This window comes from Pelophylax lessonae, assembly GCF_965119305.1.
Source record: "Pelophylax lessonae genome assembly, chromosome: 3".
NCBI lineage: Eukaryota > Metazoa > Chordata > Amphibia > Anura > Ranidae > Pelophylax > Pelophylax lessonae.
The window spans coordinates 687841457-687861854 of NC_138770.1; the positions used below are offsets into that span (position 1 = coordinate 687841457).

At 46.6% G+C, this 20398-nt stretch overlaps 1 protein-coding gene across 1 annotated transcript in view; it reads right to left on the minus strand.

Annotated features, from left to right (window-relative positions):
* The window catches only part of LOC309549478 (ALK tyrosine kinase receptor-like), a 249071-nt gene that overhangs the window by 19536 nt on the left and 209137 nt on the right, over positions 1 to 20398 (minus strand). The window contains 6 exon segments of the mRNA XM_082249784.1: positions 263 to 364; positions 2855 to 2947; positions 3329 to 3426; positions 7456 to 7585; positions 9406 to 9470; positions 18074 to 18164. Coding sequence (XP_082105910.1) covers positions 263 to 364; positions 2855 to 2947; positions 3329 to 3426; positions 7456 to 7585; positions 9406 to 9470; positions 18074 to 18164 — 579 coding nt within the window.

Sequence of the window (20398 nt, forward strand, 5' to 3'; positions counted from 1 at the left end):
CATAGAGGGGACCTGGGTCATACAGGTGATCCTTGTCATAGAGGGGACCTGGGTCATACAGGTGATCCTTGTCATAGAGGGGACCTGGGTCATACAGGTGATCCTGGTCATAGAGGGGACCTGGGTCATAGAGGTGATCCTGGTCATAGATGTGATCCTGGTCATAGAGGGGACCTGGGTCATACAGGTGATCCTGGTCATAGAGGTGACCCGGGTGATTATGGTACAGCCCCCCCTCCTCCCTTATGGTTTTCTTCCTTACCACGTGTCAGTCTTGGATGTGAATATTCCTTCCATGAAGGCCTCGGGGGGCATCCACTTCACTGGCAGCATGGCGCACCCTCCTTTCCTGTAGTAACTGGCCCTGAAAAACAACATAAAATTCTTCATTCATTGCAACATAAACAGGAAAACCCAAACTTTGTCCTAAAAATAGTGAGCAAAAGAAAGGACCTCCCTGTGTCCATATTTAGGAGATTTCACCTTGAAGTATATATATATATTTTTTGTATTGGATGGAGTGGAGAGGGATTAGACCCTCTGCCAGGTTTGTATTGCTGTTAGGAAAACTCCCCCTCTCTACTCAACTGATATCACTGAGAGAGAAAATAAATCCCACATTTTTGTTTTTTCCCGGGAACAGGAAAAGAGGGCGAATCTTCCAATGGGCACACTAGTTCTGCCTCTCTCACTTTGGAGGGATTTCCTCTCATTTCCTGTTTTGGCTATGGGACAGGAAGTGAAGGGAAATCTCCCCATTGGGAAACACAGTGAAAGGGAAAAAAAAAATCACACATTTTGGGTTTTCCCCGGAAAAGGATTAGAGGGGAAATCTTCCAATGGGGACACTAGTTCTGGTGACAGTCATAGTTTTCCTCTCACTTCCTGGTTTGGCTATGGGACAGGAAGTAAAGGGAAATCTCCCCATTGGGAAACCTAGTGAAAGTAAAAGAAAATCCCACATTTTGGGTTTCCCCAAAACAGGAAAAGAGGGGAAATCTTCCAATGGGGACACTAGTTCAGGGGACAACCAGAGATTCCCCCATTTTAGAGAGATTTCCTCTCACTTCCTGATTTGGCTATGGGACAGGAAGTAAAGGGAAATCTCCCCATTGGGAAACCTAGTGAAAGTAAAAGAAAATCCCACATTTTGGGTTTCCCCAAAACAGGAAAAGAGGGGAAATCTTCCAATGGGGACACTAGTTCAGGGGACAACCAGAGATTCCCCCATTTTAGAGAGATTTCCTCTCACTTCCTGATTTGGCTATGGGACAGGAAGTAAAGGGAAATCTCCCCATTGGGAAACCTAGTGAAAGTGAAAGAAAATCCCACAATTTGAGTTTTCCCCAGAACAGGAATAGAGGGGAAATCTTCCAATGAGGACACTAGTTCTGGTGACAACCAGGGATTCCCTCATTTTGGAGAGATTTCCTCTCACTTCCTGATTTGGCTATGGGACAGGAAGTGTAGGGAAATCTCCCCAAAGGGAACCATCTCCCCGGATGGATTATACTTGTGTGAGTATAAGACATAATTTTATAATAACGTTCTATTGAAGATATTGGATGTTCTGTAGTGCGGATTGAGGAGTCGCAGTCTGGAGGAGGATTCATTGCGGAGGTTATACGGCTCAGCTCAGCACAGGTGAGTTTTCTGTCCGTTTTTTTTATGATGGGCTGCGCTACGCGTGAGAAACATGGAAAAGACGTTCCTGGCTCTTTTCCAGAGACGCTCCCCGCTGGGCTGCGGCACTGTGCTGCTCGGTGTGCAGGAAAACGGAGGTGTGGGGGCGCCATTAACACTTAAGGGCAGCGCCTTTCTCTGCGTGTCGGGAGGAAAAATGCGCGATTTTGCACGTCGCTGACAGACAAAGATCTGAACCTCGTCTTATTGTCCAATCTGATGAAGACGTTTGGAATTTAATTGCGGGTGTGACGGTACTCACCATCACTGGGAGGGAAAGACTGATACTTAATGGTTTGGATTGCTTCAAGTGGGACAGTAATATTTGTCAGCAATATCTCTCAGGAAATATGAAGATTTAATCCCACTTTACACTGTGAGACCTATAGCCTATTACTATGAAGTCTGAATCCTAAATAATCACTGCAATACATAGATGTGTATTCCATGTACTTCAATGTAGGAGACAGACAGACTGTCATTGGCATTCTTGTCCTATTGTCTATCTATTGAGATGGAATGTGGATTGTGTTAAGTCTGTCTGTCCCATTGTTAAATGTTAATAAGCCCACATTGTTCTGTCCAGATAATTAGTTCAGGTTAATTCTGTTTCTGTATACAATTTCATCTGCATATGATAATGTAATCAGGCAACCCCTGACCTGTGTGTGGTAATTTCATCAGAAGGGGGAAGTCCATGCTGTATATAAATTCTGTGCAACAAAGAGAGATTCCAGTACAAGCTAAGTTGTTGGCTAGCTTTGTATGGGGGCGGCTGGGAAAATCTGGCATATATATATATATATATATAATATTCATGACTGCAAGGAAGCCGTATACTGACGGAAGTCCACAAACACAGGGTGGGTCAGCAGTTCCGTTACAGCGGGATTGTATCTTCTCCTTCCATGATACTGACACTTTGTAATGAATTTATAAAGGGAATAAATAATGGAGGTCAATGATTGTTCTATGGTCAGATCCTCTGTAAGGCGGCCATGACAGGTTCTCTTTACAGGTGAAGTCTCAGAACGCTGATCATGGTTTGTGACGTCATCGCGCAGCTTTGCCAGGTGAGGAAATTCCTCATTATTATCCAAATTATCTATTTTGTACCCGGGATGTCACATGACCTCTTTCCTCCAATATGTCGTCCTTGTAGGAAGATTACCTGTAAATGTCGCGGGCCATTCCGAAGTCGCCGATCTTCGCAACTCTGCCGGGCCCCTGGCATGTCAGCAGACAGTTCCTGGCAGCGATGTCCCTGCAATGAAGCGATCAATTGATTTATTAGGTCACCTTCCATCAATAGTGCTCTGTCTACGCATGCGGATTCCTATTCCCGCCATCAAATGCATCAGTGCTGCGATCTGCGGACCGCTCACAACGCGATTTATAATCCCAGATTATTTCACTCATTTATTATTCATATATTACCGGTGAATGAAGCTGGGATTGGTTACCGGTAAATGAAGCTGGGATTGGTTACCGGTAAATGAAGCTGGGATTGGTTACCGGTAAATGAAGCTGGGATTGGTTACCGGTAAATGAAGCTGGGATTGGTTACCGGTGAATGAAGTCAGGATTGGTTACCGGTAAATGAAGCTGGGATTGGTTACCGGTGAATGAAGTCAGGATTGGTTACCGGTGAATGAAGTGGTTCTCCTCCAGGTACTGGCAGCCCTGTGCGATGTCCCGGGATACGTTGATGAGATCCACCATACAGAGAGAGGACGGCTGGCTCTGCAGAGACATGAAAGTTTATGGATTCTCCATTCTATGATTGTCCCCCTAACTCCGCCCTGCCAGCCACACCTACCGACTGGGGGCGGGCTTTCCTTCTACTTCCCATTTAAAAGCAAATCAGCCTACAAGGAGGGTTAGTGTCGGGGTTACAGGGAGGATTAGTGTTAGGTTTACAGGGAGGATTAGTGTTGGGGTTACAGGGAGGATTAGTGTCGGGGTTACAGGGAGGGTTAGTGTTGGGGTTACAGGCAGGGTTAGTGTCGGGGTTACAGGGAGGATTAGTGTCGGGGTTACAGGGAGGATTAGTGTCGGGGTTACAGGGAGGATTAGTGTCGGGGTTACAGGGAGGATTAGTGTCGGGGTTACAGGGGGGGTTAGTGTCGGGGTTACAGGGAGGGTTAGTGTTAGGGTTACAGGGAGGGTTAGTGTTAGGGTTACAGGGAGGATTAGTGTTGGGGTTACAGGGAGGATTAGTGTTGGGGTTACAGGGAGGGTTAGTGTTGGGGTTACAGGGAGGATTAGTGTTAGGGTTACAGGGAGGATTAGTGTTAGGGTTACAGGGAGGGTTAGTGTTAGGGTTACAGGGAGGGTTAGTGTTGGGGTTACAGGGAGGGTTAGTGTTGGGGTTACAGGGAGGGTTAGTGTTGGGATTACAGGGAGGATTAGTGTCGGGGTTACAGGGAGGGTTAGTGTCAGGGTTACAGGGAGGGTTAGTGTTAGGGTTACAGGGGGGGTTAGTGTCGGGGTTACAGGGAGGGTTAGTGTTAGGGTTACAGGGAGGGTTAGTGTTAGGGTTACAGGGAGGATTAGTGTTGGGGTTACAGGGAGGATTAGTGTCGGGGTTACAGGGAGGGTTAGTGTCGGGGTTACAGGGAGGGTTAGTGTTAGGGTTACAGGGAGGGTTAGTGTTGGGGTTACAGGGAGGGTTAGTGTTGGGGTTACAGGGAGGGTTAGTGTTGGGGTTACAGGGAGGGTTAGTGTTGGGATTACAGGGAGGATTAGTGTCGGGGTTACAGGGAGGATTAGTGACGGGGTTACAGGGAGGGTTAGTGTTGGGGTTACAGGGAGGATTAGTGTTGGGGTTACAGGGAGGGTTAGTGTTGGGGTTACAGGGAGGATTAGTGTTGGGGTTACAGGGAGGGTCAGTGTTAGGGTTACAGGGGGGGGTTAGTGTTGGGGTTACAGGGAGGGTTAGTGTTAGGGTTACAGGGAGGGTTAGTGTTGGTGTTGCAGGGAGGGTTAGTGTTAGGGTTACAGGGAGGGTCAGTGTTAGGGTTACAGGGGGGGTTAGTGTTAGGGTTACAGGGAGGGTTAGTGTCGGTGTTACAGGGAGGGTTAGTGTTAGGGTTACAGGGAGGGTTAGTGTTGGGGTTACAGGGAGGGTTAGTGTTGGGGTTACAGGGAGGGAGTTACAGGGAGGGATAGTGTTGGGGTTACAGGGAGGGTTAGTGTCGGGGTTACAGGGAGGATTAGTGTTGGGGTTACAGGGAGGATTAGTGTCGGGGTTACAGGGAGGATTAGTGTTGGGGTTACAGGGAGGATTAGTGTTGGGGTTACAGGGAGGATTAGTGTCGGGGTTACAGGGAGGGTTAGTGTTGGGGTTACAGGCAGGGTTAGTGTCGAGGTTACAGGGAGGATTAGTGTCGGGGTTACAGGGAGGATTAGTGTTGGGGTTACAGGGAGGGTTAGTGTTGGGGTTACAGGGAGGATTAGTGTTAGGGTTACAGGGAGGATTAGTGTTAGGGTTACAGGGAGGGTTAGTGTTGGGGTTACAGGGAGGATTAGTGTCGGGGTTACAGGGAGGATTAGTGTCGGGGTTACAGGGAGGGTTAGTGTTGGGGTTACAGGGAGGATTAGTGTTGGGGTTACAGGGAGGGTTAGTGTTGGGGTTACAGGGAGGATTAGTGTTGGGGTTACAGGGAGGGTCAGTGTTAGGGTTACAGGGGGGGGTTAGTGTTGGGGTTACAGGGAGGGTTAGTGTTAGGGTTACAGGGAGGGTTAGTGTCGGTGTTACAGGGAGGGTTAGTGTTAGGGTTACAGGGAGGGTCAGTGTTAGGGTTACAGGGGGGGTTAGTGTTAGGGTTACAGGGAGGGTTAGTGTCGGTGTTACAGGGAGGGTTAGTGTTGGGGTTACAGGGAGGGTTACTGTTGGGGTTACAGGCAGGGAGTTACAGGGAGGGTTACTGTTGGGGTTACAGGGAGGGAGTTACAGGGAGGGATAGTGTTGGGGTTACAGGGAGGGTTAGTGTTGGGGTTACAGGGAGGGTTAGTGTTGGGTTACAGGGAGGGTTACTGCTGGGGTTACAGGGAGGGTTAGTGTTGGGGTTCCAGGCTGGGTTAGTGTTGAGGTTACAGGTAGTAGCCAGGTACTTTTTTTTACCTTTTTAGTCCCAGCTGTTGGCTTTCTTGTAGAAGTCATCACTTTTACACTAATAGGAAGGTGTGGGTCACCCCCCTACTGACCCCCCTCCCTCCACTATGTTTTTCTGACTCACCTGGGTGCCAGGGACCTCCATGGCATGTGTCAGGATCTCCCCTGGGTAATACAAACCTGGAGGTGCCCAGCACTTCTTGGTTTAGAGTCAGTGCTCAATTAGCTTTAATGTGGTGCAGAGGAGACATTAAGGGTCTAACAGACCTCTGATATTTCCTTAAAGAAAACCTGCACTATGCAGAAGAGGAACATCTGGGAAGAGAAGAGGAACGTCTGGGAAGAGAAGAGGAACATCTTGGGAAGAGAAGAACATCTGGGAAGAGAAGAGGAATGTCTGGGAAGAGAAGAGGAACGTCTGGGAAGAGAAGAGGAACATCTGGGAAGAGAAGAGGAACGTCTGGGAAGAGAAGAGGAACATCTGGGAAGAGAAGAGGAACGTCTGGGAAGAGAAGAGGAATGTCTGGGAAGAGAAGAGGAACATCTGGGAAGAGAGGAGGAATGTCTGGGAAGAGAAGAGGAACATCTGGGAAGAGAAGAAGAATTTCTGGGAAGAGAAGAGGAACATTTAAGAAACGAAAAGGGTCTGGAAAGAGAAGAGGAATGTCTGGGAAGAGAAAATGAACATCTGGGAAGAGAAGAGGAATGTCTGGGAAGAGAAGAAGAACATCTGGGAAGAGAAGAGGAATGTCTGGGAAGAGAAAATGAACATCTGGGAAGAGAAGAGGAATGTCTGGGAAGAGAAGAAGAACATCTGGGAAGAGAAGAGGAACATCTGGGAAGAGAAGAGGAACATCTGGGAAGAGAAGAGGAATGTCTGGGAAGAGAAGAGGAACATCTGGCAAGAGAAGAGGAACATCTGGGAAGAGAAGAGGAATGTCTGGGAAGAGAAGAGGAATGTCTGGAAAGAGAAGAGGAATGTCTGGGAAGAGAAGAAGAACATCTGGGAAGAAAAGAGGAACATCTAAGAAGAGAGGAGGAATGTCTGGGAAGAGAACTGAAATATCTAGAAAGAGAAGAGCTCTGATGAAAAATGGGGTTATTCAGACCCCCAAAATGTGTTGGATGTTTTATTCAGTTATTGAATAAAAAAAATGAAAGCTTTATTGGACTCACTTTGTGCTAACATTCTCTATTTTAGTTCTGGATTCTGATTCTAGGTGCTCCAGGTAGGATGACCTGTCAGACAAGAGCGGTCTCCTTGGGACCATTGAGCCTAAGAAACCGGTTTTAAATTCTGCAATATCACAGCATTGGTTATCAGCTCTCTGATACATATTCTATTCTATTCTATTCTATTCTATTCTATTCTATACACATTTTGGACACAATGGGGTTGTTTTACTAAAGGCAACTGGACTGTGCACTTTGAAAAGTTCCTCCAGATCTTGGTAAATGAGGTAAAGCTTCACTTTGCAAAGAACAGCCAATCACATACAAGGAAAAAAAAATTTGCACACGATTTGATGATGGAAGTCAACAGAGCTCCCCCCCCCCCCATTTATTAAACTCTGGTGCAACTGCAAAGTCTATTTGCCTTTAGTAAATCCACCCCCAATGAAACAATCATTATTAAGGTGGTCTATTCCTCTCACCAGCCTGGGTCGTGTCTGCCGCAGGAAGGACTTCAGATCTCCTCCAGCCATCAGTTCCAGCAGAATGAATCTTGGCAGAGCCTGCAGACTGACGCCGATACAACGCACAATATTCTGGTGGCTGAATTTACTGGGAAGAGAGATGACCATGGTCACCCAACCAGAACCCATACCTTATCATCATCATTAATAACATGGACAGTCATTGTAAGGGAAAGATTCCCCAATACCAAATATAGACAATCAATGATAGAACAATAGTGGACAGCGGTGGGGAGGAGGGAAATTTGGAGTTTTGGCTTTCATGGAATGTGGAGACATCTCACCATTTCATCTATACAGAAGACTGACCTGAAGTGGTTTTGGTGGTTGGTAAGGGTATAATGGGCCTGGAACGTCTCCTGAGGGTTACAGAAGACTGACCAGAGGTGGTTGGTAAGGGTATAATGGGCCTTGAACCTCTCCTGAGGGTTACAGAAGTTTCCTTCACCCATCCTGGACCCATTCTTGGGCCAAAAAATGGCCCCTCATTAGCTGGGAACATGATGTTAACTGCTGAGGACCAGAAGATCCCAACACTAAGGGCCCATTCCCACCAGTGGGTGTGCAGTAAGATGTATATAACCAGTGCCCCCTGGTGTGTGTACAGCGCATCACAAGGTTTGGGATTTTTCTTTTTTAACTTTAATTAACTTGACAGTCAATTTAACTCTATGTGCAGCAGAGCGTTGGAAGAGAAGAGGAATGTCTGGGAAGACCGTATTGTATCTATGGAGGAGCAGTGGTGCCACACTAGGACAAGACTACAGAACACCTCCCCCCTCTACTTCATTACACCGGGGGGGGGGGGGTTGCATAGTTTGCAGAGGAGAAATGGGCATGGCTGTTAAGACCCCACACCCAATAATAATAGTTAATAAAACTGTTTATTTTTAGAAGTATTCGCCCATCCCTGAGAAATTCTGACAGTATTTTCCTTATACAATGATTTCCTATAAGTGTTACCTACATCTAGTGGCCATAATGTGGTATTTTTTTTATTGAGGTATTTCAGAAAAAAATTCTGTATTAATGGCCACTAAATAAGGTTGATGATCATAGGGAAAAAAAGAATACAACTCAGCTCCCTCTGGTGGCCATAATGTGGTATTTTCCTGAGCTGAGTGATTGTGTAAATGAGCCCTAAGACTATATTCTGTGCAGGTGGAACATGTGAAAATAGAACAGATAATGGAGTATGACAAAATATGACATTATGACCAACAGATGTAGCGTAGGAGAATATTTGGTGACCGTAATGCAGTGTTTTTTTCCTGAAATACCACAGTCAGAAAATTACCACATTATGGCCACTAGATGGAGCTGAGGAGTATACTTATTTCCTCATATCATTAGCTCCATCTAGTGGCTTTAATGCAGATTTTTTTTTAACCTCAACCAGAAAAATACCACATTATGGCCACTAGATGGAGCTGAAGAGTATACTTATTTCCTCATATCATTAGCTCCATCTAGTGGCTTTAATGCAGATTTTTTTTTACCTCAACCAGAAAAATACCACATTATGGCCACTAGAGGCAGTGGATGAGCACACTTATTTGCTCTGATAGCACCACCTAGTGGTGTGGTATTTTCTGCATCACATATTTGATCTACAGAGAATATGGCCTGCAAACATTCAATTTTGCACCATTCACATGGAAGAAATTTAAATGCAGCTTTTATGGATGAACATCATTGTGAATTGTTTATGGATCTTTGGACCCCCAATATCCAGACTACAGACAAGTTGACCTTTAAAAAGTATCAGATATCACAGCCTATGAATTCACCAGAATATATCCCAACTACCACCAACCCCTGACCTCTGACCTTCCCTCCAATGGCGGCACCCTGCTACAGATCAGCGATGGTCAGTGATAGGGCAGAGCAGGATATTTATCGTCTCACCTGATGATGAGCGCCTCCATCAGGAAATCCAGCTCATCCTGCTCCGAGCAAACATCCGGCAGAGTCTGCAACACAACAATCATCATCCATAAATGTGTATTAGATGTCAGATATTCCATTCACAGATCTAACCAATTACAATTCTTCTAAGCAGATATAAACCCAAAGACATGTCGTTTGCTAAAACACAAAATACAATGTATCCGATATTTGTTTGTAGTGAAAGGCGGTGCTGTATAAATGTGTGTGCCGGGATTCACCACCAATACTGATCAATAATGATACAATGTATATACAGTATATGGATATATGCAGCAATGTGCCAAAAAGACAACCTACACATCCCTATATGAGAGGTTCGCTGTGTAACCAATCAGAGCTGAGTGTGTGAAATGTGAATAATAAATATATCCAGCCATAAATTATAAATAAATCATCTAGGTAATAAAGTAAAAATGAAGTGAATAGAATTCCTCTGCATACTAAAACTTTTCCCAACAGATAGAAAACAGTGCTCTGTGCATAGAAGAGAAGTCCAACTCAGAACACATGACAAAGAATGTCTAAAAGTCCAATAGTGTGATGAAGGTGATTGGCTGTCAGAACCCCGGCACCTTCCTGAATGAGACCTCCTGAAGACGCCAATCTGCCAAACGCATTGAGCTCTGTCCGGGTCTATCCAGCGATGTCACATCCGGCTCCCATGTTTTAAAATTTAGGACTTTGGCGCCTTCCTTTATATTTTACAATTATTTTTTTAAATTATTATAATTGTTTAACGCTGTTTGTCATCCTTTGCTGATCTTCTGCAGCCTCTTTGCACACATCCTTCAACACCCAGGTCACTGATGATGTCACTGCTGATGTCACTGCTGATGTCACTGATGATGTCACTGATGATGTCACTGCTGATGTCACTGATAATGTCACTGATAATGTAACTGCTGATGTCACTGATGATGTCACCAATAATGCCACTGCTGATTTCACCGATGATGTCACCGATAATGGCACTGCTGATTTCACCGATGATGTCACCGATAATGCCACTGCTGATTTCACCGATGATGTCACCGATAATTCCACTGCTGATTTCACCGATGATGTCACCGATAATGCCACTGCTGATTTCACCGATGATGTCACCGATAATGGCACTGCTGATTTCACCGATGATGTCACCGATAATGCCACTGCTGATTTCACCGATGATGTCACCGATAATTCCACTGCTGATTTCACCGATGATGTCACCGATAATTCCACTGCTGATTTCACCGATGGTGTCACCGATAATGCCACTGCTGATTTCACCGATGATGTCACCGATAATGCCACTGCTGATTTCACCGATGATGTCACCGATAATTCCACTGCTGATTTCACAGATGATGTCACCGATAATGTCACTGCTGATTTCACAGATGATGTCACTGATAATGTCACTGCTGATTTCACAGATGATGTCACCGATAATGTCACTGCTGATTTCACAGATGATGTCACCGATAATGCCACTGCTGATTTCACCGATGATGTCACCGATAATTCCACTGCTGATTTCACAGATGATGTCACCGATAATGTCACTGCTGATTTCACAGATGATGTCACCGATAATGCCACTGCTGATTTCACCGATAATTCCACTGCTGATTTCACAGATGATGTCACCAATAATGTCACTGCTGATTTCACCGATGATGTCACCGATAATGCCACTGCTGATTTCACCGATGATGTCACCGATAATGCCACTGCTGATTTCACAGATGATGTCACCGATAATGCCACTGCTGATTTCACAGATGATGTCACCGATAATGTCACTGCTGATTTCACCGATGATGTCACCGATAATGCCACTGCTGATTTCAAAGATGATGTCACTGATAATTCCACTGCCGATTTCACAGATGATGTCACCGATAATGCCACTGCTGATTTCACTGATGATGTCACCGATAATTCCACTGCTGATTTCACAGATGATGTCACCGATAATGCCACTGCTGATTTCACAGATGATGTCACCGATAATGCCACTGCTGATTTCACAGATGATGTCACCGATAATGTCACTGCTGATTTCACCGATGATGTCACCGATAATGCCACTGCTGATTTCACCGATGATGTCACCGATAATGCCACTGCTGATTTCACCGATGATGTCACCAATAATGCCACTGCTGATTTCACAGATGATGTCACTGATAATGTCACTGCTGATTTCACCGATGATGTCACCGATAATGCCACTGCTGATTTCACAGATGATGTCACCGATAATGCCACTGCTGATTTCACAGATGATGTCACCGATAATTCCACTGCTGATTTCACAGATGATGTCACCGATAATGCCACTGCTGATTTCACAGATGATGTCACCGATAACGCCACTGCTGATTTCACAGATGATGTCACCGATAATGTCACTGCTGATTTCACCGATGATGTCACCGATAATGCCACTGCTGATTTCACCGATGATGTCACCAATAATGCCACTGCTGATTTCACAGATGATGTCACTGATAATGTCACTGCTGATTTCACCAATGATGTCACCGATAATGCCACTGCTGATTTCACAGATGATGTCACCGATAATGCCACTGCTGATGTAACGGATTATGTCACCAATAATGTCACTGCTAATGTCACCAATATTATTATTATTATTATACAGGATTTATATAGCGCCAACAGTTTGCGCAGCGCTTTACAATGTGATAATGTCATTGCTTATTTAACTGATGATGTCATCGATAATGCCACTGCTGATTTCACTGAGGTCACCGATAATTTCAATGCTGATTTCACTAATGATGTTACGGATAATGTCATCGATAATGTCACTGCTGATATCACCACCAATTTCACTAATGATGTCATTGATAATGTCACTGCTGATGTAACGTAACGGATGATGACAAAGAACCCCCACATGTGGCAGAGAAAGCCAGCATCTGATCCTCTCAGAAGTGAAGAGTCTGATGACTGATCCCCCTTCTTAGTTTGCTGGGAATCGCTATCTGACCTCCGGCCTCCCCTTCAGTCCTGCACAGGTGTACCAACTTCTCCCCCTTTAGTCTTACACAGGTGTACCGACTCCTCCCCCTTCAGTCTTGCACAGGTGTACTGGCTCCTCCCCTTTCATCTTACACAGGTGTACCGGCTCCTCCCCCTTCAGTACTGCACAGTTGTACCAGCTCCTCCCCTTTCTGTCTTGCACAGGTGTACCCACTCCTCCCCCTTCAGTCTTGCACAGGTGTACCGGCTCCTCCCCCTTCAGTCTTGCACAGGTGTACCGGCTCCTCCCCCTTCAGTCTTGCACTGGTGTACCAGCTCCTCCCCCTTCAGTCTTGCACAAGTGTACCAGCTCCTCCCCTTCAGTCTTGCACTGGTGTGCCGGCTCCTCCCCTTCAGTCTTGTACAGGTGTACCGGCTCCTCCCCCTTCAGTCTTGCACAGGTGTAGCGGCTCCTCCCCTTTAGTCTTGCACAGGTGTAGCGGCTCCTCCCCCTTCAGTCTTGCACAGGTGTACCGGCTCCTCCCCCTTCAGTCTTGCACAGGTGTACCGGCTCCTCCCCCTTCAGTCTTGCACTGGTGTACCAGCTCCTCCCCCTTCAGTCTTGCACAAGTGTACCAGCTCCTCCCCTTCAGTCTTGCACTGGTGTACCGGCTCCTCCCCTTCAGTCTTGTACAGGTGTACCGGCTCCTCCCCCTTCAGTCTTGCACAGGTGTAGCGGCTCCTCCCCTTCAGTCTTGCACAGGTGTAGCGGCTCCTCCCCCTTCAGTCTTGCACAGGTGTACCAGCTCCTCCCCCTTCAGTCTTGCACAGGTGTACCGGCTTCTCCCCTTCAGTTTTGCACAGGTGTACCGGCTCCTCCCTCTTCAGTCTTGCACAGGTATACTGGCTCCTACCTTCAGTCTTGCACAGGTGTACCGGCTCCTCCCCCTTCAGTCTTACACAGGTGTAACGGCTCCTCCCCTTTCATCTTACACAGGTGTACCGGCTCCTCCCCCTTCAGTACTGCACAGTTGTACCAGCTCCTCCCCTTTCAGTCTTGCACAGGTGTACCGGCTCCTCCCCCTTCAGTCTTGCACAGGTGTGCCGGCTCCTACCCTTTAGTCTTGCACAGGTGTGCCGGCTCCTCCCCTTTAGTCTTGCACAGGTGTACCGGCTCCTCCCCCTTCAGTGCTGCACAGTTGTACCAGCTCCTCCCCTTTCAGTCTTGCACAGGTGTACCGGCTCCTCCCCTTCAGTCTTGCACAGGTGTACCGGCTCCTCCCCCTTCAGTCTTGCACAGGTGTACCGGCTCCTCACCTTTCATCTTACACAGGTGTAACGGCTCCTCCCCTTTCATCTTACACAGGTGTACCGGCTCCTCCCCCTTCAGTACTGCACAGTTGTACCAGCTCCTCCCCTTTCAGTCTTGCACAGGTGTACCGGCTCCTCCCCCTTCAGTCTTGCACAGGTGTGCCGGCTCCTACCCTTTAGTCTTGCACAGGTGTGCCGGCTCCTCCCCTTTAGTCTTGCACAGGTGTACCGGCTCCTCCCCCTTCAGTGCTGCACAGTTGTACCAGCTCCTCCCCTTTCAGTCTTGCACAGGTGTACCGGCTCCTCCCCTTCAGTCTTGCACAGGTGTACCGGCTCCTCCCCCTTCAGTCTTGCACAGGTGTACCGGCTCCACCCCCTTTAGTCTTGCCCAGGTGTAGCGGCCAGGGAAGGTAAAATACAAGCAGATATAACCCCAGTCATACAGTTAGGTATTTATATCAGCTGCATTTAAAGAGATATGTCACCTGTATTATAAATCTTTATCTGGACTTTGTGGTGTTTTTGGATTGGGTGAGGATCCTCTATGATACGGTTGGTTGTACCGTAACCTGTCAGGTGGGGGCAGTAGCACAGGGTGGAGCCGTCTCCTGTCATTGGCTGCTGAGCCTGCACCTCCCAGAATACAATAACCGATCGACAGACAGAGGACTGTAAGAGGTGCAAAGTGCTGACAGGTGGGATGCGGAGTCTGGCCCCCCCCCCCCCCCCCACATCTACTTCCAATCAGAATCTTCGGGGAATAGCTTATAGATCAAAGTCCCGCCTTTCCTTATCATAATAAATATTTAAAGGACCAGAAAAGGTGCCCCTCCCCCCCCCCCCCGAGCTCAAACACAAATACCCGTGTATATACACTCACCGGACACTTTATTAGGTACACCTGTTCAATTGCTCGGTAACACAAATCGCTAATCAGCCAATCACATGGCAGCAACTCAATGCATTTAGACATCTAGATGTGGTGAAGACGACTTGCTGAAGTTCAAAACGAGCTTCAGAATGGGGAAGAAAGGGGATTGAAGTGACTGAGCGTAGCATTGGATATGGAAAGGTTGGGAGACAAGGATTTCGGGCACTAAATTTTCATAAAATTAATTTTTATTAAACAAACACTTTAAAAACGTCTAATAATACAAGCAGATGAAAAATCTACATTGAGCATAAGACCAAAAACGGTCGACAGTATGCGATACAATATTACATGAGGTACTGGACCTTCATATAGTATGAGAACAATTGTGTACAGAACAAGTTGTATTATGCATACATCCAATGTGATATACTTCAAAGCAGACGGAGCCTGCCGGCGGACACCTCGATGCTCAAGGTGCCAGTCAGCAGGGTCGGCCGAAGTTTACAGTAGATACATAGTATACATTACTTGTGACAATTTGCTCAACATGTTTCGCCTTCTTGATGAAAGCTTCATCTGGAGCTTACTAATTGCTTTGTCTGTATAGAAACATAAGTAATTTTAAGGAAACAAAATGTATTATTTAATACATATTCCATAAATGAGAGTATTACTATTAACAATGCATTATATGTAACATACAATGTCAATGTAGAGGAAAAAGCATATGACAATCATGGTATTACTATTCTAGCCAGCAGAGGGGGCTGGTGGGAAGGCAAGAGGACAGCCATTGGGACGCATGTGGGGACACACACCGTATAACATGGGTAACATTATATTTTAGGCATCAGTATATATAAATAGTAAAGAAACACATCTATATAGGATATAAACATACCTGTACATTGTATATTCTGAACTCTTTTGATAATATAAGGAGGAGGACTAAGAGACGGTCACGGAGCTCATAAATTGGGGAGCCGATATTCACATGGAGTGTAAATACAAACGCTCCTGTATGTTTGTGTCTGGGTTAGATATAGAGAGTGCACTAGTTATAATATATCAATCCATTATCAATAGCAGATAGCCACACCCGGTGCATGTTGATACACAAATAGGTAAAAACAGGATTGTTTATATATAGAAAAGAAACCCATTAATCCAAAAAGGAAAAAGGGGGGGGGGGGGAGAAAGATGTTGTGCATGCATGGACATATACCAATAAGGGGCAAGGAGCTTTTACTGTGTGTTTTCATGTGCCGCAGTATTTAAAGATTTTTTTGAAAAGAATTCTAAAGCGATAATTACCCAGGCAATAACCACTTGTATGGTCCTAGATTTCCATACAGACAGAACGCAGGGTACTTCATTTCCACATGTGAGGTACATCCATTACTCAGCCTTAGGTGTATGATAGATTGAAAAGATTACTATTGGTATCACACTTCTCTCAATAAGCCCAACAGTGATAGTCCATGCATATTTCAAGACAGTTTAAAAATCACCAATAATTGCATGCGAGTGTATTGGGGGCTCTAATGGTTGAAAATGCTCACCGGTCCTGCGGAATACTTTGTTTAGATAAGGATAATTAGACCTGCCTTGTAAGTGGCAGACACTATTGAATTGAAAGAGGATTGAAGACAAAGTTGTAAGTAAAGAGGTGTGCATACTCCAGAAGATAGCAAAGATGAAAGTTTTTCGGCTTACCCTGTTGAGCTATATTCCGTCACAAAAGTCCTCCCCGGATGGGGAACCGCCGCCATACTCGGACGCTTGGCGAAACATGTTGAGCAAACTGTCACAAGTAATGTATACTATGTATCTACTGTAAACTTCGGCCGACCCTGCTGACTGGCACCTTGAGCATCGAGGTGTCCGCCGGCAGGCTCCGTCTGCTTTGAAGTATATCACATTGGATGTATGCATAATACAACTTGTTCTGTACACAATTGTTCTCATACTATATGAAGGTCCAGTACCTCATGTAATATTGTATCGCATACTGTCGACCGTTTTTGGTCTTATGCTCAATGTAGATTTTTCATCTGCTTGTATTATTAGACGTTTTTAAAGTGTTTGTTTAATAAAAATTAATTTTATGAAAATTTAGTGCCCGAAATCCTTGTCTCCCAACCTTTCCATATCCAATGATTTAATGTAGGATAGGGGCATCTTCAGGTGATATATGTAATGACCCAGATTGCTGCTATCTGGTGAGTCATTTGCTTTTGGAAATTCTGAGCGTAGCATTGGTTGTTGGTGGCAGACGGCTGCTCTGAGTATTTCTGGGATCTCTCGGGATTACAGAGAATGGTGGGAAAAAGAGAAAATATCCAGTGAGTGGCAGTTGTGTGGAGGAAAATGCCTTGTTGAGGTCAGAGGGGGATGGGCAGAATGGTTCCAGACAATGAAAAGACAACAGTAACTCAAATAACCACTCGTTACACCCAAGGTGTGCAGAATACCATCTCTGAACGCACAACACATCCAACCTTGAAACAGATGGGTTACAGCAGCAGAAGACCACTCCGGGGGCCCCTCCTGTCAGCTAAGAACAGGAAACTGAGGCTACAATTGGCACAGATCACCAACATTGGAGAATAGAAGATTGGAGAAACGTTGCCTGGTCTGATGAGTCTGGATTTCAGCTGTGACATTCAGATGGGGAGGGTCAGAATCTGGTGCATGGATCCATCCTGCCTTCTATCACCCGTTCAGGCTGGTGGTGGTGGTGTAATGGTGTGGGGAGGAGGGGGGGGTGTAATGGTGTGGAGGATGGGGAGGGGGGTAATGGTTCAGGCTGGTGGTGGTGGTGTAATGGTGTGGGGGAGGAGGGGGGGGTGTAATGGTGTGGAGGATGGGGAGGGGGGTAATGGTTCAGGCTGGTGGTGGTGGTGTAATGGTGTGGGGGAGGAGGGGGAGGGTAACGGTTCAGGCTGGTGGGGGTGGTGTAATGGTGTGGGGAGGAGGGGGGGGTGTAATGGTTCAGGCTGGTGGGGGTGGTGTAATGGTGTGGGGGAGGAGGGGGGGGTGTAATGGTTCAGGCTGGTGGTGTAATGGTGTGGGGGAGGAGGGGGGTGTAATGGTTCAGGCTGGTGGTGTAATGGTGTGGGGGAGGAGGGGGGGTGTAATGGTTCAGGCTGGTGGTGTAATGGTGTGGGGGAGGAGGGGGGGGTGTAATGGTGTGGGGAGGAGGGGGGGTGTAATGGTGTGGGGGAGGAGGGGGGTTGTAATGGTGTGGGGAGGAGGGGGGGGGTGTAATGGTGTGGGGGAGGAGGGGGGTGTAATGGTGTGGGGGAGGGGGGGGGTAACGGTTCAGGCTGGTGGGGGTGTAATGTTATGTGACACCATCGCCATCTATGTGATTGTACATAACTGCTACATTGTTTCCACTGACAGAACAATGTTACGGATTGGATGTGATGACATAAATAAGTGGGCGGGGGCACGACTCACCTTCACAGCGACATTCAGGGGTGTCGGGTCGCTGGGACTGCACATCACTTGGCCTTCATAGACTTCTCCGAACGCCCCGTGACCCAAACCTCTGCGGGGGAAAGACAAAGTCACCTTTACCTGGATGGAAACAATGTAACGCCCCTCCCCCCTCCCCCAGCTCAGCACCAACAATTCACAGGGCAGGTATACCAGTAACATTAGACGGTGAATACTCACCTGTGCCCACCCCCCCCCCAATGCGGTCACTTCTGGGAATGTCCCCAACTGACCCCCCCACCACTCTCTCCTATGATGAGCGGGAGGAACCGGAGAAAGCCGCAGTGGGCCGAAACGCGTCGTGGTGTGATTTGTCACCAGGTTTGTAACATGCGAGTATCAGGACATTCGGTTGCTTTGGCAGACAATGAATTACAGAAGAACGCCATAATACAAGCATGGGGAACCCCAAATAACGAACATCGAGGCACCACGAACATGTGACCACCCACCAATGGTCTCTATCACTGAGCTGGAACAAGCATGCAGCCAGTGAAATCCCCACACTTTCACATTACTTGTCTGTTATTATCAAATCTTCTCTCCTCCTCCTCATACATCTCTGACTTCTCAGATTTATTATTATACTGGATTTATAGAGTCTGTGCTACGCCCTCCAATATAAATAGAGACAGAACAATTACAATCCTGATCCTGGGAGCTTACAATCTAATAGGATGGTAAAACAGTATTTTTCTTTATAATGAGACATCCTCTTGTGGGTCCATCGATTGCACATTTCTATATCCAATTACTGACTGTATATCTCTATCCATATTCCTATCACCCTGATGAAGCCCCTCCCCGCTCACCTTAACCCTGAAACGCGTTGGCTGCCTTGCTCTGTTTTTCATCCACTTTAATTTTTAATCTTTTATTTATTAATTTTTTAAACTTTTTTTTTTGTAAGGGGTTAGGTGGTAAAGGTAATTGTGGTTCATTTATTTTTATTATTATTTATTTTCCTATTATTTATTTGTTTATTTTGCCAGGTTAAGTGTTAGGAGTTAGTGTTAGGGGTTAATATTTGGGGTTGGGGGTTGTGATTATTCTGTTTATTTTTATTATTTATTTATTAGGATTATTTATGTATTTTATTTATGATTTATTTTTTTTTAGGAAACGCTCAAAAACGCACCAATCAATCGCTTCCATCAATTTCTAAAAAAGGCTTCAAATCTGCCCCAATCCGCCCGCCTTACCCTGAAACGCGTTGGCTGTTTTGTTATGATGAGGGGAAAGTATTTGACCCCCGGCTGATTTTGTAGGTTTGCCCACTGACAGAGAAATGACCAGTTTGTAATTTTACTGGTGGGTTGGTTTAATGGTGAGTAACCAGAGATGAGGATCATCCAGGACACGCGGCGTCATTCATTGCTATGGTGCTGCTGGACGGCTGCTGACCAAATGATGCGGATCTATAGTGTGCGATATCCACCTCCACCTCCCACCCCTCCCCCTCTGCCATAGGACAGGAGAACTGATGGTATGGGGACTTCTGATGTGAAGGAGGAGCTCTGATGGTATGGGGGCTTCTGATGTGAAGGGGGAGCTCTGATGGTATGGGGGCTTCTGATGTGAAGGAGGAGCTCTGATGGTATGGGGGCTTCTGATGTGAAGGAGGAGCTCTGATGGTATGGGGGCTTCTGATGTGAAGGAGGAGCTCTGATGGTATGGGGGCTTCTGATGTGAAGGAGGAGCTCTGATGGTATGGGGGCTTCTGATGTGAAGGGGGAGCTCTGATGGTATGGGGGCTTCTGATGTGAAGGGGGAGCTCTGATGGTATGGGGGCTTCTGATGTGAAGGAGGAGCTCTGATGGTATGGGGGCTTCTGATGTGAAGGAGGAGCTCTGATGGTATGGGGGCTTCTGATGTGAAGGGGGAGTTCTGATGGTATGGGGGCTTCTGATGTGAAGGGGGAGCTCTGATGTCTGATGGTATGGGGGCTTCTGATGTGAAAGGGGAAATCCAATGTGAATGGGGAACTCTGATTTGATGGGTGGGGGGGGAGTCTGATGTGAAGGGGGGAGCTCTGATGGTATGGGGGCTTCTGATGTGAAGGGGGAGCTCTGATGTCTGATGGTATGGGGGCTTCTGATGTGAAAGGGGAAATCCAATGTGAATGGGGAACTCTGATTTGATGGGTGGGGGGGGGGAGTCTGATGTGAAGGAGGAGCTCTGATGGTATGGGGGCTTCTGATGTGAAGGGGGAGCTCTGATGGTATGGGGGCTTCTGATGTGAAGGAGGAGCTCTGATGGTATGGGGGCTTCTGATGTGAAGGAGGA